At 40.0% G+C, this 25,658-nt stretch overlaps 1 protein-coding gene across 2 annotated transcripts in view; it reads right to left on the bottom strand.

The window, feature by feature from the left end:
- COL11A1 (collagen type XI alpha 1 chain) overlaps window positions 1-25,658 on the bottom strand; it is a 188,983-nt gene that overhangs the window by 107,924 nt on the left and 55,401 nt on the right. Inside the window, exons 5-14 of one of the 2 annotated variants that reach the window (XM_066352706.1) lie at window positions 20,544-20,672; window positions 13,652-13,768; window positions 12,946-13,038; window positions 10,754-11,008; window positions 9,418-9,480; window positions 7,905-7,946; window positions 6,893-6,955; window positions 6,136-6,210; window positions 5,011-5,094; window positions 1,550-1,606 (exon numbers count right to left, since the gene is read on the bottom strand). In XM_066352706.1, coding sequence (XP_066208803.1) covers window positions 1,550-1,606; window positions 5,011-5,094; window positions 6,136-6,210; window positions 6,893-6,955; window positions 7,905-7,946; window positions 9,418-9,480; window positions 10,754-11,008; window positions 12,946-13,038; window positions 13,652-13,768; window positions 20,544-20,672 — 978 coding nt within the window. Of the gene's footprint in view, window positions 1-1,549; window positions 1,607-5,010; window positions 5,095-6,135; window positions 6,211-6,892; window positions 6,956-7,904; window positions 7,947-9,417; window positions 9,481-10,753; window positions 11,009-12,945; window positions 13,039-13,227; window positions 13,381-13,651; window positions 13,769-20,543; window positions 20,673-25,658 lie in introns of both variants that reach the window. The other variant, XM_066352707.1, reaches the window with a different exon arrangement.

Genomic DNA, 25,658 nt, shown 5'->3' with positions numbered 1-25,658 from the left:
GACCCTGAACCTATATCATTAGTCTCAAGTTCAGGGCCCAAGATTTTTTTTTTTTTTAATGAAATATTCAGGTAACTCTTCTGCCCTCAAATGTGTAACACACTAACATGCTGCTGACTTTCCTTCACCATGTAAATCTGAGTTATCACGAACAAGTCATTAAGGATTCACCATATTTCTTTCTCTGTTACGTGACCTGGAATCGGCCTTGTTCCTTACGATATTTTGAAAAGCAGAACAGAAAAAAATACCTCATAAAACTTAATAATGCAGATAGAATCAATCAGGTATCATTCAAATTCTGCACAATATATTGTTAGAACATAGTATGTTCCACAGGAACTGAGATCATTGAGGGTATGGCCCTTCAAAACACGTAAAATGTTATAAAATTTCAAGATTAAATTAAGAGAACTGTAAATTTATGTAAAACTATATAACAAATTCTCAAATAAACCAGAAGTAGAAAACAATTTCTCATTCTAATTAAAAGTTTAAACAGAAGACTATGTCCTTGATTCAAATTTGAGTAAAATAGTTCTGCTAAGCGTCCACTAAGTAAAATCAAAGATAAAATTTTAATGCTCACATCAATGATTTCTATAAATACCTCTTTCAACAAAGCACATTGGAAGCCTATGAAATCACAGTAGACACACCTTTTTATACTAAAAAACAAATACTTATAATAGATAATTTATTCTATTAATTAAAAAATCATTGAGAACTTTGGTTGAGATCCCACAGCATTTTTTCTTAAGAAAAAAATATGGTTAAAAAAACCCTCTATTTTGTGAATTGCTACACTGCTTCATATTTGGTAAGTTTCAAAAGGTTTGAAGATACCTAAAAAAGCAATTCATAATATATTTTTATATATATTAGCTTGTTAGCAAGCTAGTAAGAAAAAATAAAACTTATTTTCCAAGAGTCTCTAAAAGACAAATAATTTCTCTAGTTATCTGGAGCACCCTGTAGAATATAGGTGGTAGCTTGAAGCTTATGCTAAGTGTCCTGTTTGCCCCTAATATTATGATCTAATTTTCACTGACCTCAAATATTTTTGTCTTTACTGAAAATCCTGCTTATCATAAAATTAAGTCTCAAGAATATAATATAAAATTAAATTTCAATAACTTTAAATATCATGCAAGTAAATGATAGTTCTACCTTGAAAAATAGTTGGATATGTGACTCAATTATATTTTTTATCATATCTGATCGATTGGAAAACTTTTCACTAAAACATTTGATCAACATTGACAGAGGACTCAACTGAGACAGATTTTTAAAATGGAAACAAATTTAAGCATAAGTTGGTATACATACCCTACTTAAAAACCACTTACTTAAAATGATGAGCTTTTTAAAAAAAGTCCAAGGTAAATCCATCATGAATCATGGTACCCCTATTTCTTTCTTTTTTTAAAATTTTCCCTTTGCCCATCATGCAAGTTTCAGCCAACATGTGAACAACGCTTGGCCAAAAGTTGCAGAAGGAACTGCAGTTTTAAGAAGTGAAACACACATTATCTAGCGGGTAACCTACCACAGGACCTGGTCTTCCAGTCAGACCCATTGGGCCAGGGGGACCTCTCAGCGCAATCTAGAAAATAAAATATATCAAACTTAGGAAGGTCCTACTAGGCTAACATGTCCAATCCCAATATTCATTTGCACAAGCTGCCCTTCAGTATAACATATGGTCAACATAGGTCAGATAGGTCCATGCTGGACAGAGGGACTGGAGACTGAAGAATTATATAAATAGGTCTCTAGAACAGGGGTCGGGAACCTATGGCTCGCGAGCCAGATGTGGCTCTTTTGATGGCTGCATCTGGCTTGCAGACAAATTTTTAATAAAAATAATAATGTTAAAAATATAAAACATTCTCATGTATTACAATCCATTCATTTCCTACTGCTCATATTCACGGTTGCGGGTGGCTGGAGCCAATCACAGCTGTCCTCTGGGACAACACCAAATTTTTATTGGATAATGCTTAATGTACATAGGTCATTGTATGGCTCTCACAGAATTACATTTTAAAATATGTGGTGTTCATGGCTCTCTCAGCCAAAAAGGTTCCCAACTCCTGCTCTAGAATGATAAATTACCTAAATAAGTATCAGACATTTTTTAAAAACAGTTATAACATACATGATCTTGTACCACATTATTAAACCTTATTCAAGCCTAACCAGGTGGTGGCGCAGTTGATAGAGCATCAGACTGGGACACAGAGGACCCAGGTTCGAGACCCCGAGGTCACCAGCTTGAGCGTGGGCTCATCTGGTTTGAGCAAGGCTCACCAGCTTGAACCCAAAGTTGTTAGCTCGAGCAAGGGGTCACTCAGTCTGCTGTTGCCCCCTGGTCAAGGCACATATGAGAAAGCAATCAATGAACAACTAAGGTGCTGCAATGAAGAATTGATGCTTCTCATTTCTTTCCCTTCCTGTCTGTTTATCCCTATCTGTCCCTCTCTCTGACTCTCTCTGTCTCTGTCACACAAAAAAAACAAACTTATTCTATAAAAAATTTATAATAGATCTTAGAACAAGAAATCTAATATCTGATATAATTTTCTACGCTGAAGTGTACTTCAGAATAATGTATAGACCTCTTTTAAATATATAGGTGCAATACTCGTTGAGAATATTTTTTGAGGAAAACACTTTAAAGTGCTTTAAATAAAAATTTTCTGGCAATATTTTAGGCAAAACAGTGACCATTAGAGCTAGATGGTAATAAGCAAAATTTATCAGAAAGGGTTATGACAATACGCTTCTTTAGACAAATCTCCAATTTAACGCTATAGAGAAAAATACATTTATTCTGTGCAATCACAGGTATGGAGACTGAATACCGGCATTATCAGTACTGAAAATAAGAAACGTGAAATCTGCATACTGAAAAAGCCGAAACAGTAGCGCACAAAGGATAAGTATCTGACAGATGTTAAAATAGTATGGTGTGCAATTTCTGAGTATTAGTAATTCCAAGGGTGAATGCTTAGATTATCCAAAAAGATGTCAAGAATAATCCAGTAATAGAAGTAATGTGTAAAATCGCATTAGAAGAGTGCACGGGATGAAAACAGCAGGATCTGTCCAAAGTTTTCCTGCTGACTCACCATGAGATTTTTGACAATACACTTCTTAATCCTTGAGATTAACTATCTGAAAAACTGGAATTATAATGCTTGCTGCCTATTTCAGAATAGGTTAAAAGGACTAATACAAGGGGGAACTCAGTGACCTCATAAAATATTGAAGCTAAATTACCTTCCATTTGTTCAAAGCAATATAAGGCAAACTGTAGGAATAATTAGTAAATTATCTTAAATATTTCTTTGTATTTGTTTATGACAAGGTCGAGTAAACAAATATTTAAACTTTTCATTGTCTGTATCTATGGTGTCACCAAATAGCGACTTCTTTTTAGATAAACAGACTTAGAAAATATGGCAACAAATGTCGATAATAATTTTAACTTAAGTGTTCAGGTATTTTGTACACTCACAAATTCATGATGATAAGTCGAAAATGATCACATAAGTGATCTTAGCAAGTGGGTACCCATAACCACACCAATTAAAGCCCTTGACTTTCTGTTCCTTTAAAAAAAGAACGCCACACTATAAAGAAAAATATATGGCTTTCAACTCTCCCAGTCACTTCTTTTGGTTTCCTTAAGTACAATTTAATTGCAATAAAGCTAGTGTAAAAAATAAAGTCCAACATAGTTCATAGAGTCAATAATATTGTAGTAACTACATATGGGGCCAGGCGTGTACTGGAAATACTGGGCAACACTTTGTAAAGTGCATGATTGTCTAACCACGACTCTGTCCACCTGAAACCAATACAAAATAATACTGCAGGTCAACTGTAATAGGAAAATCATTTAAAAAATAAATTTAAAAATAAATACAATTCTCTATTTTATTAGTATATAGATAGTGGACGCTTTCTGTTTACAAAGAAATATAAACTAAATGAATTTTGTAAAAATATTATAGACTATAATGAGAGCTTAGAATATGCTTTAAAAGGTTTCTTTCTTCAAAAAAAATAATAATAATCTCAACTTCATTTTCATACTTTGTCCCGTAATCATTGACTGATGGCTCAGTAGAAGAAATGGATGTGAATGAGAGCAGTAGATATAAACTCATCAGCAATCTCCAAAAGCATTTAGAAAGTGTGTGTGACACTCTGCACGTGACTGCCAGAACGCTCTACGGCAGGGGTCCCCAAACTTTTTACACAAGGGGCCAGTTCACTGTCCCTCAGACCATTAGAGGGCTGGACTATAAAAAACACTATGAATAAATCCCTATGCACACTGCACATATCTTATTTTAAAGTAAAAAAACAAAACGGGAACAAATACAATATTTAAAATAAAGAACAAGTAAATTTAAATCAACAAACTGACCAGTATTTCAATGGGAACTATGGGCCTGCTTTTGGCTAATGAGATGGTCAATGTCCGGTTCCATATTTGTCACTGCTAGCCGTAACAAGTGATATGATGCACTGCCGGAGCTGTGTGCGTCCTGTGTCACCGGAAGTAGTACTGTACGTGAGCGACCCTGCGCTTTGCTGCACCGCCACATACAGTACTCCAGGAGCACAGGATGCATCCGCTTACCACCAATGAAAGAGGTGCCCCTTCCAGAAGTGTGTGTGTGGGGGGGATTTTTGGCCTCAGGGGGCCATATGCGGCCCGCGGGCCGTAGTTTGGGGACCCCTGCTCTACGGCACTAGGGGAGGCTCAGTCAGTTAATACTCAGAACAATCCTCTTGGGCAAAAGATACACTCTTAGCATTTTTCCATCTGAATTTAATCTATTATTCAGCAGGAAATATTTTGTTCACCATAGTAGCACCCTCCAGATGTACACGCACACACGCGCGCACACACACACACACACACACACACACAGGCACACGTGTATTTTCACATAGAATCAGGTTCCGGGAATGCATGCTCGCTCGTCTCACCCGAGCCTGCTGGAGAATGGCTTGGGCCTGGGCCTCCTGGGCAGAAACGGTCGGTCCTTTGGAACCATCGCCACCATAACGAAACTAAAAAAAGACAACATCAAGAAACTCAAAATTAGCCTTCATCAAACAGGCGCCTTCATGGCTAGATGAAAAACGACTTACTTAAAAGGGTGGGGTTTTACAAAAGTCCAAGGTGACCCCATCACGAATCATGGCACTGAGACTTCTTTATTTTTTTTAATTCTCCTTCTGCCCATCATGCAGGTGGCTCTATCTAGACCACATTTTACCATTGGTAGAAGAGACTAGAGACTCCTTTCCAGTTTTAAATTCCATTATTAATTTCTGAGCTCTGTAATAAGCCCCTATCATGCATTGTTAATCTGCATATGTGCTCCTCATGCGATTCATTCATTTATAAAAATTCCAAATGTGAGAAGTTCAGTGGTGGTTACTGATCCACTGCTGTTTTGTTGAGCAAAACTTTTGGAATCTCTGTGAACACAGTGGACATCGTCCTTGATATGTATTTATTTTGTTTACCTTTTCTTAAGTTATTCTACTGACAAAACCTGACCCTACCCATATCCCTCCACAAAATTCTAAAGCTTCTCTTTTTCTCAAAATGCATCACGATTCAATTTCTCGTGCAAAATGATGACTTTGCAATTTTATTACCCTTATATGGATAAACCATTCTTTTCCTCCGAGAACTAAGGCAACTTTAAAGGGAACCTAAATGGTAAAGCAAGTGATTTTTGAGTGGTGAATAATGACACTTATAGATACATCTTCTTTTAAAAGTATCAACTGTTGTCTCTATGGTGAGAAACAGTATATTAATATATGTTAACATGTGAAATACATAGTAACCATACCACCCAGGATTAAAGCACATGATTAGACACATTAAGAAAAACTCTAAGCTTTCTTGTCTTAGGTGTAATCAAATAATGAAACCTTAATACTAAAGAAGAGATCGATATTTTCCAGGATGTTAGTTTAGCAAAATTTCTCATCATTTCCAAAGACTGCTTGATACTTAAAATCAATGGTTTTTATTTGATTGCTCTGTGATGTGGCCCCAAGAATATTGTTCAGCAATAAGATGAATAAACATACCGGTAGCATTAACATGGTACCAGGAGGACCAGGTAGCCCATCAGCCCCTGGTAAGCCAGGACGTCCTGGGGGACCCTAGGATAATACATGAAATAACCAAAATTAATAAATAATCAAATTTATTAGAAACCGAATAACTTTTAATAAGTCTACATTATCCAAGTGGCATTTGTCCTTTCCTCCTCGGTGAATCTCCTTTTTAGTAAGTATGTGTGGACAGGGTTGGATTTCATTGCACTAGGTAACATTATTTTAGTAATGCACAAAGTTACTGGCTACACAAGGATGGACAAGAGAAAAGGAAAGGAGTTTTATAAGAAGAGCTTTCAGAGACTTAACATAAATGGGCTTTTCCACCACGTGGCCCAGGGTGTGATCCTCAAATTAGAACTCAGGCTTATGAACCCATATTCATTCTATCGGCCTCCAAGTCAACACCCAGGAGAGTTCCTGGAAAATCTGTCAGAATTCAAACTAAAAAATCGAGTCTAAAGTAACAGGTTTCTAGCAACATGGAAATCCATTAAAATAACAGTTTTCTTACTAATTATCATGTAGATTAAATGCACATTCTTTACCCTCACTTTGAAGATTACAGTTAGAAAAGTTAACCAAAATGTTACACCCAACACCAAATTTGTAGATCTCCGCCCCCCCCCCCAACAGTGAGAAGAATAACGTGTTAAACGTGTAGAATGTATTGTCCATGTTTTCATCTCTGTGACATTCTTTAGTTCTGAGGAGTCCCTTCACTTACCCTGTCGCCAGGGTCACCCGGGGGCCCGGAGGGTCCTTGTAGACCTGGAGGACCCATAAGGCCCTACAAAGAAACAAAGCATGATCTGAGTCAGACTCCCGCTTTCATTAGTATTCAGGCAAATTCACCCTACCAACATCAAAGGGCAGCTCATTTATATTTCATAAATACACAACCGGGCCCTAAACAACTGCCCTCTTTCTCTTCCCACAAACACAGAACATATAGGGGCCACTCTGTAGCTATCTCCACTCTTCCTCAATGAAGCTGCTCTCAGGGTGGAGGCCACTGTGGCGTCCCTGAGACGGAAGCAGGTCCCCGGGTCTTACTGAGGAAATGGTGGGCTCACTCGTCCAGTCAGACCTCCAAAGTGTGAGCGCCAAGGTGGAATGGAGGCATGATTGAGCTTGGAAGCATTCTTACATTTTCTTGTATGGATAAAAGTATTTAAAGGCATCAGGATCACGTATTGACTTCAGATGACAAGAATTTAATTAGTTCCACCCAAGTCAGAGAACTGCTTACAGAATGGGATCAGGACAGCTACCCGAGGATACAGACACGCTGAGTGACAGGAGCCTCACTAGGAACGGACGAGGGACGCTGAGGCTCACTCCATTCAGAAGCGCAGGTGAGCCTCCCCCAGTCTCTGAGGATTCTCAGCTCTGTTCATTAATATATAGCTATATACCTTTAGTAAAAATAATGGCTTTTTTTTTTTTACTTTCATAACTTTCAGGTATAAAGTTGAAAGCAAGGTTCAATGCAGATACATGGTAAGCAGCAAAAATGTTTAAAACAAAATGTAGTTCCACCACTCTCAAAAAAAAAAAATCATCTAGATAGCTAAATCAGAAAGCAATTCATGACCACCAGGTCCTCTGAACGAATGCTGGCCTCCGCAACTCAATACGCAAATCAGTCTAACAGGTAATCAACTCCATAGTGTAGTAGAAATCTTGTACGTATCCGACTGTAAAAATATCGAGACAAGAATAATCTTGAAACATACCGCAGGTCCTGCTGGTCCTGGTGGTCCTTCAATAAGCATACCCTATTATAAGAGAAAAAAGAGAATTATTTCTAGGGAAACTGAACCCCTAATCCTCTTAGCTAACTGACCTTAAGAAAAACATTTTTCAAAAGGGAATTCGCTGTATTTCTGTCACAACCAACTGTAAACCTTTTCACATGGGGGAGGGCGGAAATTCAAAATGATAGAAGATATAGTCCCTGTCCTCAGAGAATCTATGAAATAATTAGAAAAGAAATAAGTATTCACATCAATAATATCACAAGAGGACTATGCTATATACTTCGAAGATGGGTAAAGCAAAGGTATTGGACCAGTGTTCCCTGGCTCCCAGAAAAATGCTGGCACGAAACGGGAATTTGAATCCCGGCTGCGTGGATGGAAGGATGGGAGGTAGTGACGCCTTCACACTTTAATTCAGAAAAGGGCGAAAAGTCCAGACAAGACAATGGGGGGTCAATAGGAGAGAAAGCTCTTAGATAAAAGAATACCGTGACTTTCAGGAGAAGAACCCAGTTCTAGGAAGTTTGTGATTCTACTGCTGAGAACCATTTTGTCACTTTTAGAAAGTTGGTTGTACATTTTCATAACAAGGGTGAATTCATTCTGAAAACATCACTTTAGAGCCTCCTGGTGAGCATGCTTTCTCAGATTTTTGGATAATGGAGGAGAGAGTCAATCATGTGCTTATATGTGTATCTTGCTCATTTTTTATCTCCCCCTCCATCACCCCCCTTGCTTTTTCTGAATTGTTACATTCCTGTAATTTCTGAAATGATATTCATGATCTTGAGGCCAACAGTTAGACATGCTACTTTAGTTCTAAAGCGAGAGTTTTCCCAAGTTACTCATTAGGGAAAACAACAGTGAAATTACTTTCTAGTAAGAATTTGCTTCTTACCAAATCTTGAGTGGCAAGAACATGAATATAAATTCTAAAAAAACACTTCTGGATTGAAGTGGAGCCTTTTGGAACAAAAGGAAGGAAGTGAATTTTTAAAAAGAATATCTTCAGATTTCTACATGATGTTATCTGGTTATGGAACTTTTTGTTTCATACTTATTTGTGTCTCTGTCAAAAGTATATATACTCATGTCGACTCCCAGAAATAAGAGGGACGATCCCCGGTCCGGAAGTGGGAGGGGCTCCAGTCCTAGTCAGACCTCAACCAGCAAACACGTAAGCCGAAGGGAAGCTATTTAAGCCCTTTGAGACTCAGGTTCTTTGGTTGTAAGATGAGAGAATGAGGCCAGACAAATTTCAGCTACGATCAATTTCCAGAATTCCACAGCTCTGTATTTTTTGGTGTTATTTGAAATTCCACTTGCCAGAGACAGCCTTCCTGACTCAGTCATCTGTGATAAATTACACACAGACGAGAGACGCTTCAGCGGGAATACATGAACCTGGGTGATCGTTTAGGGTGTCGCTGGCTCGTCACTTCGGGAAAGTGATGCGCGGACCTTCCCGCCATAGCCATGCGGTACTCACCGGCTCCACCACGGCCGGCTCCCCCTTCTGCCCCTTCTCCCCGTGCGCACCGTGGCCGTGTATCTGTTGGGGGAAAAAATTCAAGCAGCCTGTCTTTAAGTGAATAAGAACAATAGTGGGTTTTTTTTTTTTAAAAAAAGCAATTAAATAACCTGAATGCATTTAAAACAACTAATTAAAATGTGTTTTTAAAATAGCAACCTATTTAAAGGGTTTACCAGAAATACTTAAAATATATAAATATATATGTCAATATATATAATACATAATATATATGTAAATATATATAAATATATAAATATAAATATATATATATTATATATAAAGAAAAGCATAGACCCTGGCCAGTTGGCTCAGCAATAGAGCGTAGGCCCGGCGAGTGGAAGTCCAGGGTTCAATTCCCCATCAGGACACACAGGAGAAGCGCCCATCTGTTTCTCCACCCTTCCCCCTCTCCTTCCTCTCTGTCTCTCTCTTCCCCTCCCGCAGCCAAGGCTCCGTTGGAGCAAAAGTTGGCCCTGGGCGCTGAGGACAGCTCCATGGCCTCCACCTCAGGCGCTAGAATGGCTCTGGTTACAACAGAGCAATGCCCCAGATGGGCAGAGCATCGCCCCCTGGTGGGCATCCTGGGTGGATCCCGGTCGGGCGCATGCGGGAGTCTGTCTCTCTGCCTTCCCGCTTCTCACTTCAGAAAAGTACAAAATAAAAATTTTTTAAAAAAGGAAAGCATAATGAACAGTATTAAATACCAAGTCCTGAATGAGGTGGAACAACTGCTTTCTTGAAGATTTATCACAGAAAGGCCGAGACATCTGCGGACCTCAATTATTATGCCCAGACATTAAAGCAAAAAAGTGTCATCTAATTAAATTTAATAAAATAAAGGAGGGGAAATGGAAATGGGTGAAGGCAGTCCAAAGGTGAAATGAATAATGATAATAATACAGTAAAAAAAATTATGATAAATAGGGTGCATGGCTGACCAATACCAAAAATATAAATATTTAAAAATAACATTGCCTAAGAATCAGAAATTATGTTTAGTCCCCAGAATAATCATGACTATATTTTAATCATATCAAGGAAAAGAAGATCTGGACACAATTCTATTCAAGGTTACACTCTGGAACAGAGTCGCCAGCCACGCGCCCAGGGAGACAGCTGCTGAGGGTGCCCGTGCGGAAGGATCTGCGAAGATGTCCGCGTTGTGATAAGCACGCAAAACTTATGTAAGAAGACCACCTGCCTTTCAGCCTGAAAAAACATCACGATGAACAGGACAACACTCCCGAAATAAGACACACAACGAGACACATAGCGCGGACTCCTGACTTACGCTCGTCTCTGTGACATCTGTCTCTGCAGGAACACCTGGACCAAACTCTTCATTAGTGGGGCTGGTCTGTTTATCTTCATATTCCTTATATTCATAAAAGTCATATTCGCCTAAATCTCCATCGACCAGAAGGTCAGAGTCCCTGCCGTCTATTTGTCTGTTTTCGTACAGAGTATCCTCGGGGTTTTTCCTCTGGGAATCATAATCCTCGCCCGTGAGATATTCTTCAGTAAATACCTCTTCAGCGGGGGTTGGCTATTAATTTAAGGTGCAAGGGGTTGGAGAACAGGAAGGTTAGGGTTAGTGAAGCGAGGTCAGCATTGGCAATCATAGTCTGGGTTCGGAATGCCACTCAAGCAAGTCTGAAAACTATTTCTGCCAGTCTCGTTGAAAGAAATAGTTTCGTACATCGGTATGAATAGGGATGCATGGCTTTCAAGACACTTTTCCCAAGAAACTGCAAATAAGCACATGGGTTCCCCATGCGTATTTGCGTGTTCCATGGAAGAAAAAACAACTTTGTAGTCAATTTTTTACTTCACAGTTTAAGATTTGAACGAGAAAATATGCACTCAGTGAAAGCTTTGCTTAATTTTCAAATCGCACAGAACATCATTATGCAAGCTAATGACCACCAGAAAAGCCATGTAACTTGGACGTTCAATCCCCAAAATAAAACATTACCAACAATACTGCGACTTATCATGGCAACGTTTATGCAGGGGGTCTGGCACGTAGGGAAGTTTTATGTCACCAAAGAGTTCTTTGAAGTAAATAAAATATAAAAGACAGTCCTCAAAATTTAAGACAGTCACATAAAATATATCGCTCTCGAATCTCATAAGGAGTAGAGAATATTCACTAAAGTAAAAATTATATCAATAATTCTCCCTCAGAGATACAGAAGTATACCCTTAATATAATTTGCTTTTGCTCATGACTCGTTGCCTATTAAAAACATAAATTTGAATCATATCTATTATGTAATTTTTGGCCATATGATGATTTTGATGAGGTTCAAATTAAATAATTTATTTTGCAACTTTTTGAATTTCACTTTTAAGTAGCTTGTTTTCCATGATAGAGTGAATCTAGATAATAAAAAATAATGAATTCGTATTACACAGTCACATGAATAAATGTGGTTGAATGATTATTTTTGCAATTGTTAACTAAAGTAAAACATCCAATAACCACAGTATTTTTGTATTTTTAAACAAGGAGGATGTACTCTCTACAGGGGATGCACATTATCTAGCATCAGAATATGACTGTGTTCATGGCTATGAGCTAAAAAGATGAATTTGGGTAAACATCTTAAATCAAGATGTCCATTTTGGGGAATGATTAATTTGGACTAAATGAAGCTTAAAAATCTGTTCTTAAGCTAAAATGTTATTATTCTAGATTATTGTATTTGCATGAAATGCACCACTGCATTTACTTGTCTATTGGGACATAGTATATAACTTTTCTAATAATGCAATTACTCAGATATTGTTCAGACCATGTATGGTGAGTATTTAACAAAGTTAAACTGAACTATATACTCATTTTTTCATGATCAGAATGTATGCATAATACGAAATTCAGAAAGACTATTTGATGTGTACCGATACGTACTTAAACCTTTCTGCAGAAAAGAATGGGAAAGGTTAAGCAGTATTATTTTAACCATTATCAGCATTAGATTTCTAACAAGTGTGAAATTGTAAATGGTTCTTAAAATCCATGAAGACAGATTTTTTTCAGAATGTCTGTTGTTATAAAAATACACAAGTATCAGTTAGGTGGAATAAATTCTAATTGTATCACTTGATGATACAATTTTCATGTCTGAGGATCCTCCCCCTCCCAGAAGGGTCATGTTGTGAACCCCCTTCTTCACAACATGTCGTCTGAGGAGCTCAGGAGTCCCAGCAGCCGTCAAGGGGGTGACAGCAGCCAATTCAGTTGGACCAATTTAGCATTTGCATGAAGCCCAGAGTCATGCAAAACATGAATTGACATTGATTGTGAATGAACTGTTTTTTATTAACAGTGAACCCACGTTCTTGTTTCCCTTACCTCAGCGAAACAATAAAAACATCAAACTTTCAGAGGTTATAGATTCTTCCCAAGTGAGGCATGTCAAGAACCGGTACACATTTTAAAATTCCGGACTGTGATTTAACACGGCCCGTGACGGTTACCTCATTTGTTCCAGACACACGCCTCGGGGCTTCTGTCTGGTAGCTTTCCATCGTTCCATAGTTGTAATCTTGAAAATCTTCGACAATATTAGCCTAGTAATAAATTCAATAGGAAAGCGGTTAGTAAAACGGTGAAACAACCCCAAGCCTTCATTAATTCATGGTTTAATTGGGTTATCGTATTAGCTACATGAGGATTAGCTAGTTGGGTTAGGATAACGACTGGTCATCAGAGATCTTCCGGCTAATCCAGGACAGATCTTGATTGCTTTTCTTGGCTACCTGGACCCCTAGTTTGGTTTTGGCCGCTGCTTGATAACTTTTCTTCTTCTTGGATGCAAATTTTTCAGATTTAGGGGGTGTAAACTTTTTGGACTTTTCCTTTGAGTTAGCGGCCACTGTCCTCATCTTCTTTTTGAAATTGGATTTCTTTTTCTGTAAAAATGCGGTGAAAGATGGAATGGAAAACATCAATCACGTGAGAAGGGACCTCAAGGGCTCGGCTGGAAGGAAGAATGAGGAATAAACAAAACGGGAATCATTCCTTCAGGACGGCAGCTGCCCCAACAGAAATCCCAGCAACCGGCTCACGGACGCCAGGAAAGGAGAGGCGGATGGGTGGTCAGTGTGAGGAGCAGGGGGCATCGGGGACCACAGGGCGACGAACAGCAGGACACCACACACGAGACGCTCTTGGTTGTTTTACCTCGGTTTGCGCTACTGTCTCCTCAGCGACAGTGGGTCTTTCTGTCACACTGTAAGCCTCCTGATAGTCCTCTTCCCCATACTCATAGTCATATTCCGTTATATCCTCAGGGGCATACTACGTTGCAAAGGGAAAAATACCAGGCAATGCCGTTAGTCGCAGGGAATACGATTAATCGGGTAGCAATCATCTTCTTAAGGTTTACTTAAAAGAGTAAACGTTAAGAGGCAAGGAAATGCCGTGATTGATTAAATGTTATTTTGCATTACCCAAAGTATTATACTGTCTGATGCCGAGTATAATAACACAGGGATGACAAAGTAGGGGGTTTCTAAGAGCTTAGCAGTGGTTAGGATTGGGAAGAAACCAAAAGTTTTGAATTATGAATTCAAACTTTTAATTACCGGAATATGAATTCAAACACAGCGATTATGTATTTGCACACAGTTGCTGAAAGGGTCGGGCTAATTTTGGTTTGTAAAAACTACCCCCCAAGAATTCTCCATAAGAAATATGACAGTAGTTTCAATGGGGTGGTCTTTTTTTTTTTTTCTTTTTCATTAAACTACATACATAGAAATAACAATACAGAGAACGGTCTTCCCAAGTAGGAAAGACTTTGGTATTGATTGTGGGAACAGAAAGGGAATGCAAGGGACAGGAAATGAGTCTACAGGCTGCTGGGAAATGCTAGAACCAAGGGAAAGAGGACATTTTTAATGTATTCAAAAGCTGTCATTTGCTCTAGACATAAGATTGGAAAGAGCACAAAATCCCTGTGAAGCATTAAGATTCAAAACCCTACCTGTTTATATTTAACACTTTATTTTAAATTGTAACTATACTGCCTTTTAATTTACTGTAAAAGGGGCATACCATTTAGGTATCTTAAAGGACTTAAAGTGAACTCACATGGTAAACTGTACTTTACTGTAGATGTATCTGTATTAAAAGAACTTATTGGGAAGAGGTATGTTCTTAGTGGAAGGATATGCAAGACAATCATACAAATTAAATGAGGGAGAAACGACATGTTCAACTTCACAGCCAAAATCTCTATCAAAATTTAAAATTTTAAGACCCTAGCTGGTTGGCTCAGCGGTGGAGCATTGGGCCAGTGTGTGGATGTCCCAGGTTCAATTCTTGGTCAGGGCACACAGGGCACACCCTCTTCCTTCTTTCTCTCTCTCTCTCTTTCTTCCTCTCCCACAGCCATGGCTAGATTGGTTTAAGCACATCAGCCAGTGAGCTGAGGATGGCTCTGTGGAGCCTCTGGCCTCAGGCACTAAAAATAGCTTAATTGCTGAGCACTAAACCAAGATGGGCAGATGATAGCCCCATAGTGGGCTTATCAGGTGGATCCCAGTGGGGGTGCATGAAGGAGTCTATCTCTCTGTCTCCCTTCCACTGACTTAGAAAAACAAATTTTTTAACAAGAATTTAGATCTTGGTTTTAATAAAAATAATGTAAACACACTAAGGTCATATATAGCAAGAAATATTAAGTAACATAACTCAACAAGCTAACATTAAAATAGTATGATACTTTATTAAACCTAAATGTAAACTACTTGGAATTTTTTAAGTATTACACTTGGTAAAAATTTCAATTATGCCCCAATAGAGTCTCTCTTGGCATTTCAATTAATCCTTTTTAATCTGTCATCAAAGTAACTGTTGAACACAAGCCTTTTACAGAATTGTAATCATGGTGGCAACACTGTACACTGGATTGCTCAGGGAATGCCCTCTCACTAGAGTGGACTTTTCTACATGGTTTAGCTGAAGGTCATATTGAAATTTAGACACAGACATGCCTTTGACCTTCCTCATGGTTGTCAAAACTCCAATTTGAGCAAATTAATTGAAATGGATTCATAATTTCCTCTCTCCAGCAATAGTTTCATTTGCAATGAATACACATGTGAAGCATTTCAACAAAACTTTTATTCTAACTAGAATTTGCATTGAATTTAGTAAGATGGAAAAATGCACGGAGGTAAAACCTTGGGCTTTTTTGTTTCTTTGTGCCTCTGCAAACATGACATAATGCCACCTATTTCTAGGAATGTTACTGTAAGCATTATTAATAACATCATCCTTAAATACTGACTTGAGATATATATTAAGTAGACATTAATGAAGACTGAATATTACCTAATGAGTAATGTTTCAGTTGTTGTAGTCATCTGGGTTGAAATAAGAAATGTTGGGTTTCTATAATTATCAGCTAAAATGAGGACAAAAAAATATTGCCACTCATACTTGAACTACTTTATGCTTTAGAGTTTTATAATTAAGTATAGTTTTTAGAGTCATGTGTATCTATAAAGAACTGTAAAAACAAAGCAATAAATAAAGGCATAAAGGGACAATTGAAATACATTTTAAAGCCTGGTATTCAGGCTTTATACATACAGATAAAGATAACTGATTACTATCTATCTATCTATCTATCTATCTATCTATCTATCTATCTATCTATCAATCATCTAATCCTGTGCCAAAGCAGCCAATTATCGTTATATCATGTATACATACAGATAAAGATAACTGATTATCTATCTATCTATCTATCTATCTATCTATCTATCTATCTATCTATCTAATCCTGTGCCAAAGCAGCCAATTATCGTTATATCATGTATACATACAGATAAAGATAACTGATTATCTATCTATCTATCTATCTATCTATCTATCTATCTATCTATCTATCTATCTAATCCTGTGCCAAAGCAGCCAATTATCATTACATCATGTTTTTCTCTTGTAGAGTGAAACTCTTCTAACCTCCATAATTCTCTCCTCTGTTTGAACTCTTTCCAAATGGAGACCAGCAGACTCAGCTGTGATTATGGAACAGGGGAGAAATAACACGCTCACCACCTTAGGGACGAGCGTGCATCTCTTTCTTGGAGCTCTTCGGGACGCACTGAAAAGAATCACTGCTTTTGCTCTATCTGCACAACATCCCCCTTTCGAGTGGCACTGAGTACAGGTAGGGTTTTACTCGGTCTACAGTACAGGTAGGGTTTTACTGGTCTACATGAAGCTTCATGACTATGGGATTGGTGGGATGCCTTCAAGACAGGTCAGGAAGAGAGAACTCACTGTATCAACCAGATGAATTCACACAGAAAGATAAGCAGTGATGGAATGATTTCCACTTCATCTGTGACCAGCCGAGCATGAGTGTAATTGTGTGTAAGGAGAAATGTCATAAAGTCGGTTCTTACTTAATGTGATGGAAAACAGTGGCATCAGTAAATGTCTGTGCACCTATGAGAGCTAGAATATATGATAAATATTCATGGAAAAGAAAATTAAGGTAATAATTTGGGGAAATCAATTATATTTTCAATTTCTTTTTAAAATATTACCTTTCCTTTGCTTTATTTTCCTTTTTATCTTTTACATATACTATCAATTGCATACTAGAAATATGGAATTGTCATCTGTGTAATACCTTAAGAAAAAAACATGTATATAGGTTTGACATTTAATTACTTACAAGATAGGAAAATAATTTAAGTTGCTGCAAAAATCCAAAAACCATCCTAATTTTAATATTACTCTTCCACCTAAATGGCAATGTGTAGGTTCAAGCAGAATTAAAGTTTGATGACTATATTTAAGGCTACCTACATTATACATTTTTCAATATTGTGCCAAACACATAAAAAATTAATACTTAAGAATGAATTAGAATGTGTTAGGGGATACTAAGTAGACTAAATTACAAGTTAGATAAAGCACACTTTTTATAAAGTTAATTTATAAAAGAAACTGACATATTTATTCATCCAAATTAGAATAATAAATATGCGATGTCGCCAGTTAATAGAGAATTGACTAATAAAAAGTGCAACATGTATGCCTGCGGCTCTCTGCAGCGCACCGTGTTCTCATTATTCATCCGCAAGTAACACCGCATTCCGACCTTGTGAAGAGGATATCTTTACATCAATTTTTTTAAATGCATATTTGTAATGCAATGACACACGATCGTTCAAAATCAGTATAAGGCTTGCTTACAGATTCAGTGAGTGAGGTTTCCTTTTACATGCTAGTATAAAATGGTTATCTTATTACTGAAGTATCGGTGTCGTTTGGAATCAGGAACCGGCGCGAGAGCTGATGTAAAGAAGCATTCTGTGCGCTGTGACGTATGCACCGGAGCACGGGGTGGGGGGTGGGGGGGGTGGGGGGGCGAGAGGCGCTGTCGGAAACGGCTTCGCCCAACCTGATTTCCAGGCCAGCTTGCCTTCCAGCAGTATGGTGTCTTTCCCCATCAGAAGTTTTTAGTAAAAACGAACCTGACATCTCAGGATGTGAACTATTATGTTCTGAACCGCTAAAACAGAAAAAGGCAAGTTGACTTTGAAATGAACTTAACGAGAGAAGAGGGAGACAAATTATTCTTTGGGCTCCGAATGACTCAGCTTACCTGGCTGACAGCATTCAAACATGGGGCTGAGACGCCTCCAGGTACTAAACTGAGAAAGCATACCTGGATCCTTTCAGAAACCAGAGCCCTAGCCCTTGCTAAAAATACATAAGCCTGCCCTGGCCGAATGGCCCAGTGGTAGAGCGTCGGCCTGGCGTGCAGGAGTCCCGAGTTCAATTCCCGGCCAGGACACACAGGAGAGGCGCCCACCTGCTTCTCCACCCCTCCCCCTCTCCTTCCTCTCTGTCTCTCTCTTCCCCTCCGGCAGCCAAGGCTCCATTGGAGCAAAGTTGGCCCGGGCGCTGAGGATGGCTCTTTGGCCTCTGCCTCAGGTGCTAGAATGGCTCTGGTTGCAACAGAGGGATGCCCCAGATGGGCAGAGCATCGCCCCCTGGTGGGCATGCCGGGTGGATCCCTGTCGGGCGCATGCGAGAGTCTGACTGCCTCCCCATTTCCAACTTCAGAAAAATACAAAAAAAAATAATAATAATACATCAGCCTTATCTCTCTTAAAAGAGGAGCAAAATCCACTCCATGAATCATGCACATGGATACTCAACGCTATAAATGTTAATAGGGAATTAGGGCGTAATCTCCAAGTTACAGAAGCACTACCCCTGACGGCCAGTTTACCTATCCTCTTGGGACGCACAGAAATCTGGTTTAATGAACCGTGAGGGGATAAAAAGAACGAAGCACGTGAAAACTGTGAGACAAGCAAACACGTGTCCAAGAACTCTGTTTTCTCTTTCATATTGGCTTTCCTGTCAGCTTCATAAGACTTTATCCTGTTTTAAAAAAAAATTAATATTAAGTCATGGAAAAGATCAGTGAGACAGAATTCACTAGCATATCTTTAAAAAAGTAATGCCAACAATATATTATATATCTATAGCAAGCCCATAAATGGTAGTACCAAATTGAATTGATATGCAAAATAATAATTGAAAATTAAAAGGTATTAACCTGTCCTACACAGTAAAACTCAAAGGGAGCACCTGACAATAGTATATTTAGGGGGGGGGGGTAAGAAAAAGGCTATTGGAGCTATTTTCAAACATAAGGAAACTTTTAAGGTTTTAAAACTTCCATGATCTCGTCCAAAATGTAACACTTTCAACTTGAGAAAGAAAAATCTATATCTTGATACCATGTGAAGACTAACTTCTTTCCAGTTTGCTTCCTTTCTAATTCCTAGAAAATCCACATAAAAGATAATTACCTAAAATTCTGAATAAAGGGCACACCGCAATATATTTTTTTGTCCTTTGGGAATATTCAAGTCTGAAAACATTGCTCTGAGTATACCAACTTAGATAGACATGTTTTTGGTCTGAATGAGAATAAAGTCCGACTTCACGGTGTTGAATTTTCTTGCCACAGCAGCTCGGGAGGGAGAATGATGTCACACCTGACTTCCAGAGAAAGTGACGTAACATTCATTAAGGTATATGACCCGTTTTAATTTACCTCAATCAGTTCATAACTGTGGTTTCATTGCAATTTACAAATTTACATCAAACTGGGTGCAAGAAAAAGGAAACAGGTATATCAATGTGAACAGCCTCTGAGAAACAGACAAAAATGCCCTCACACCCTGAAAACTTTACGGTGACTCTAATGTCACTTTCTCATCTGCTTGAATTTCCACAGGCCCGGGCGATAGCAGGTCCCCAGAAGATAGTCCACCCTTATCTTGAGGCTGTGTGAATTACTGGCGTGCTAAGGACAGAAGCATCACTTGTATAAATTACCTTTGTCCTACCCCTCCCAACGAATAAAATACATAATATAGTGAAGAGAGGTATGTCAATTTTTAAGAAATTTAAGTTACAAACTACTTTAATAAGAGGGGGGAAAACACGAAAAAATAAAAATAAATCATCTGTAAGTCAGCTTTTGCCAGAGGTAATAGGACACTATAAAATACAAAGTCCGCACCCTGGCCGGTTGGCTCAGTGGTAGAGCGTCGGCCTGGCGTGCAGAAGTCCTGGGTTCGATTCCGGCCAGGGCACACAGGAGAAGCGCCCATCTGCTTCTCCACCCCTCCCCCTCTCCTTCCTCTCTGTCTCTCTCTTCCCCTCCCGCAGCCGAGGCTCCATTGGAGCAAAGACGGCCCGGGCGCTGGGGATGGCTCCTTGGCCTCTGCCTCAGGCGCTAGAGTGGCTCTGGTCGCGGCAGAGCGCCTCCCCGGAGGGACAGAGCATCGCCCCCTGGTGGGCAGAGCGTCGCCCCCTGGTGGGCGTGCCGGGTGGATCCCGGTCGGGCGCATGCGGGAGTCTGTCTGACTGTCTCTCCCCGTTTCTAGCTTCAGAAAAATACAAAAAAAAAAAAAAAATTACAAAGTCCGCTTTCATGAAAACTGAAGATGACAGAGATAAGCCTCAACCTGCAAGTCTCCCGTTGCAATGAGAGCACCGGACCCCAGCCCCGGGTCCTCACCTCGTCCACCTGCGGTTCCTGGGCCTGCGCCGCCTTGGGCACGGAGGAGTCGCAGTCGGGACTGTAGTGCTCACAGTAGTCATACGCGGCCTTGGGGTCCCCGACGATCAACAGCTGTTGGATGTCCCCCTGCCATGAAACAAACACGGATGTGGGCGGCACGCTCAGATAGTCATAGTTCTAGAGAGGACTTACCCCGGACAAGGCGTCGTTTATTTGTACAGACCTGAAGACAGAGAAATCACTTACATGCACGTCATTGTTAAAAAAACAGTCTTACAGGCTGGACAGGGAAACCCACACCTGTTTTATAAATCAGCTCTTAATACAGTTGACCCTGGAACGGAACGACACGACCTTGAATGACTTGGGTCCGCTTGTATGTGAATTTTTTTATTTTTTTCACTAAACATCTTAGAAAGTTTTTGGAGCTTTGCAACAACGTTTAAAAATTCACAGATGAGCCATATGATTTTCTTTAATAACATTTTTTCTCTCGACGGGAAGAATATATTAATATTTTTTAACATTCAAATATGTTAATCGGCTACTTACATTATTGGTAAGGCTTCTGGTCTACCGTAGGCTATTCATAGTTAAGTTTTGAGGGAGTCCAAGTTAGATGTAGATTTTTGACTGCGTGGAGGGCTGGTGCTCCTAACCCCAGCGTTGTTCAAGGGTCAACTGTATCCTGCTCTTGAAGCAATCTATTTTCCACCTGGGTCTAATTAAGCATAAAACTAGTTTGATATAAATCTACAGGTCATGACCATATTAGTTATACTGAGGTCCAGAGAAATGTCGGGCTCAAGATTCACGGCCCTGTGGGTTTGAGCACAGGATTCAAAGGACTCCTGATGTCATTCTGAATAAAGTCAAAGTTGTTCCAGCTTTCTCTGCGTTCTGCATTTTTTTATTAATGGTTGTCATTGCGGGCCTGATGAAAATACAGACACTAAACTGTTAAAGACCCAGTCATCGGGTACTCAGAGAGAATCCACTGTCTCCCAGACCTGTCTATGGTTTGCTTTTGCATTGCTTGTCTAGAGTAGCAAAGTCCTCTGCTCTTTCTGAATCAACTCGTTTTGAGCAGCTAGTTTATTATGAATAAATGATCACAAATCACAAAAGAGAAATTTGAATATAGAATTCTTCATTAGGCTCTTAAAAAAAAATAAAATAACAAGGCATCGCTGAGTCCTGGACTCCTTAAGGGTTTCCATTAGAAATCCTGATTCCTGAATTTCCTCCCAGCTTGCCATTAACTACTTGGAATTATTATGCAAGTCACTCACCCTAATTCATCATTTGTAAAATAAATGCACCGAGAGATAACATCTGAAGTTCTCTCCAAGACTAAAAATTCTCTAATTCCCTACTTAACTGACGGGGCCTACCATGAGCCAAGGGACGCTGTGACCGAAACATAAAGAACATTGCCTATCTTAGATACAGATGATATTTTTAAAAATAGTCTTTATATATATTTTTTGAGAAGAATTATGGCTTCCTAAGTACTAACTGTACTAGTGCAGGCACTTGACTTCATTAAATGGAAGGCTGCCAACCTTTCCACTATAAATTCTTATTGCAGGTGTTAAATATTCAACCATAAAAAACGTACTACTGGAAAGAAACTGGAAAATTCAGTTTAAAAAATAATCTACTGCGTTCTGTCTCCCCGAAGGCATCTATCTCATAGCGTTTTTATGTTAATCCTATGACACCGTGGGAGACAGTCGACAGATAAACAAGGAGCATCCTGACAGCTTGAATGGTCTATAAATATCTAGATTCAGCATTCATAACCATTTCCACAGCTGGAAAAAGGTGCCGTTTCCAAGTAAAACTGGCCCCTGCGGCATACAAGGTGTGAAAAGGCATCCCTCTCCTCTGAGGATCTACAAAGCCAAGGTTCGCGTTGATGCAGCGACTCCACCCTCACGGCGGGGTGAGCTAGGTCTACCCTACGGCATTTGCCGACAGAGAAGACGCGTCCAGAGCACAAGAAACGAGAATCTGGCAGAACCGACCTGCACAGATGAGGCTGTTCTCAACATCACGGGCTTTGCAAAAAAAAAAAAAGGTTCCTGCCACAGTTTTATTACACCAATTATATTTATATAAGGAATAGCCTAGCATAGTCTCCTTTCCAAACTAAAAGGCAATGCACAAATTCTAACAATGTTTGTTTCGGTTGGTTTTTTGTTTTGTTTTGTTTTGTTTTATATACATAGTAACTCCCTATAGAAGGCCCAGCTATTTCTATGTTCTGTGCTGTGAAAATAATTACCTCACCCTCGATGAAATACACAAGTTAAAAACAAATTTAGCTTTTTCTGCCTGGGTAAGAAATCCCATTGGTTGAAAAAGCATCCTACAAGATTGACTGCTTTAAATATTAATATTTTAAGATCAGGCGTTCATGTGTCGATGTTAAGGGTTTGAATTTTCAGATTCAACTCCTCGTCCCACGTGCACAACCCACTAGTGCTTGAAGTCAGTTCCCAGACGGAGCATCCCCTGAACTGCACAGCACAGCAGCTGATGAGCAGGAATAAGCAACAGCAAACCAGGCCCCGGTCAGCGGGCGTGCTCAGCTCCATGTGATCAGAATGCGATCACAGGAATGGCGGAGGAAACTCAGACGTCACCAGAAGAGCTAGGGCCGGGGCTGGATCACTGTCCAACTCTAACTGTCCAAATCAAGACTTTAAATTAGTATTAAAATTTTGTAAATTACAGTGTACATTCAATATTAGTTTGTATTACTTTAAGGTGTGTAGAATAGTGGTTAGACGGTCACATACTTTACAAAGTGTCCCCCTGATACTTCCAGTACCCGACTGGCACCACCCATAGTAATTACAGTATTAGTGACTATATTCCCTATGCTGTACTGTACATCCCTGTGACTATCTTGTGACTACTAATCTGTATTTCTCAGTTCTTCACCTTTTTCTCCCAGTCTCCTGAACCCCCCCCCCCAACTCCCCTCTGGCAACCATCAGTCCAAATAAATAGTTTATTTCTTTTTTTATTTTTTTATTTTTTTTACAGAGGCAGAGATAGACAGGGACAGACAGACAGGAACAGAGAGAGATGAGAAGCATCAATCATCAGTTTCTCGTTGCGCACTGCGACTTCTTAGTTGTTCATTGATTGCTTTCTCACATGTGCCTTGACCGCGGGCCTTCAGCAAACTGAGTAACCCCTTGCTGGAGCCAGCGACCTTGGGTCTAAGCTGGTGAGCTCTTTGCTCAAGCCAGATGAGCTCGCGCTCAAGCTGGCGACCTCGGGGTCTCGAACCTGGGTCCTTCCGCATCCCAGTCCGACGCTCTATCCACTGCGCCACCACCTGGTCAGGCAATAGTTTATTTCTTTTTGTGTGTGTGTGTGTGATAGAGGCAGAGAGAGAGAGACAGAGAGAAGGACAGATAGGGACAGACAGACAGAAAGGGAGAGAAATGAGAAGCATCAATTCTTTATTGCGGCACCTTAGTTGCTCATTGATTGCTTTCTCATATGTGCTTTGACCAGGGGGCTACAGCAGACCGAGTGACCCTTTGCTCAAGCCAGCGATCTTAGGTCCAAGCTGGTGAGTCTTGCTCAAACCAAATGAACCCACGCTCAAGCCAGCTACCTCGGGGTCTCAAACCTGGGTCCTCTGCATCCTAGTCCAATGCTCTATCCACTGCACCACCGCCTAGTCGGGCTAGTTTCTTTTTAAACAGTTGTCTTATAGAGTCTCTTGAATGTCAATCTAGCCACTAGAAATTGTGTGATCACACAAGGCATTCAGTCCCACTCTGAATCAGGAAGAGTTAAAACTTTCAGCCTTCAAACTTGGATGTTACTTATATCCTAAGATAACAACTGACGTTTGGCACTGTCTGGAAAAGAAGACTCCACGCCACCTCTTCACGATGTATATCTCACTGAATTTCACAAGTTTCTAGACTTAGCAATGTCATCGCCCCCGATGCTGGAGTAAGTGACACAGCGGCAAGGTTGTATATATTATAGAGTCGTCCAGCCCCCTGGGCGGTCTGGAGCCCGGAGGAAACTGGGGGTGGAGTGGGATGGGACTCCGCGGGCACGTGGGGGCGTGCACGCACGTGGGGACGTGCACCAAGAGGAGATCCGGAGGTCTCTGGCCTGAGCGACTAGAGGACAGCAAAGCCGTTGACGCGGTTAAGAAATGTAATAAGGGGGAAAACTGGGGGGTGGACCTCTTGGGTCCATGAAGTGAAATGATCATTAATGACTGTTCGCAGGATGAATTGAGTTTGTTCTTTCAAGAAAAGTGCCTTTTATTTCCTTTGGCAACATGTCCGTCCTCTACCTGCAGACTGTTGGGGTGTCGCTAAAGCCGAACCCAGCCACAGGCATCACTGAGGACCAGCAGAAACGTCTGCTCTAATCTAACAGCCTGTACGTCTTTCTAAACTAAGTCATGCCAATTTTTTCACTGATAAACGAAGGCAAAATGAACTTCCTAGACTTCATGTTCTGGGCTGTACTGTGTTCCTCCCTCACCACCCCAATCTGTGAGTTGAAGATCTAACCTCAGCCTGACCTGTGGTGGCGCAGTGGATAAAGCGTCGACCTGGAAATGCTGAGGTCGCCGGTTCGAAACCCTGGGCTTGCCTGGTCAAGGCACATATGGGAGTTGATGCTTCCAGCTCCTCCCCCCCTTCTCTCTCTCTCTGTCTCTCCTCTCTGTCTCTCCCTCTCCTCTCTAAAAATGAATAAATTAAAAAAAAAAAAAAAAGATCTAACCTCAGAACGCGACTGTATGTAAAAATCGGACCTCCACAGAGATAATGAAGGTTAAATGAGGTCATTAACCATTAGGGTGGGCTCTGATCCAATAGGACTGGTCTCTATAAGAACAGGAGGTTAAGACACACACACACACACACACACACACACACACACACACACACACACACAAAGCAAAGAAAGGACCACATAAAGACCCAGGGAGGAGATGCCTATCAACAAATCGACAAGCTCAGGAGAAATGTCTCAGAAGCAATCAACCCTGCTGACACCCAGACCAGACTTCTAGCTTCCAGAAGTGTAAAAACATAAATTTCTACTGTTTGAAGC

Source organism: Saccopteryx leptura, chromosome 11 (genome assembly GCF_036850995.1).
Source record: "Saccopteryx leptura isolate mSacLep1 chromosome 11, mSacLep1_pri_phased_curated, whole genome shotgun sequence".
Taxonomy (NCBI): Eukaryota; Metazoa; Chordata; class Mammalia; order Chiroptera; family Emballonuridae; genus Saccopteryx; species Saccopteryx leptura.
Note: the sequence above shows the minus strand (reverse complement) of the source record. Positions and strands in the feature narration are given on the sequence as shown.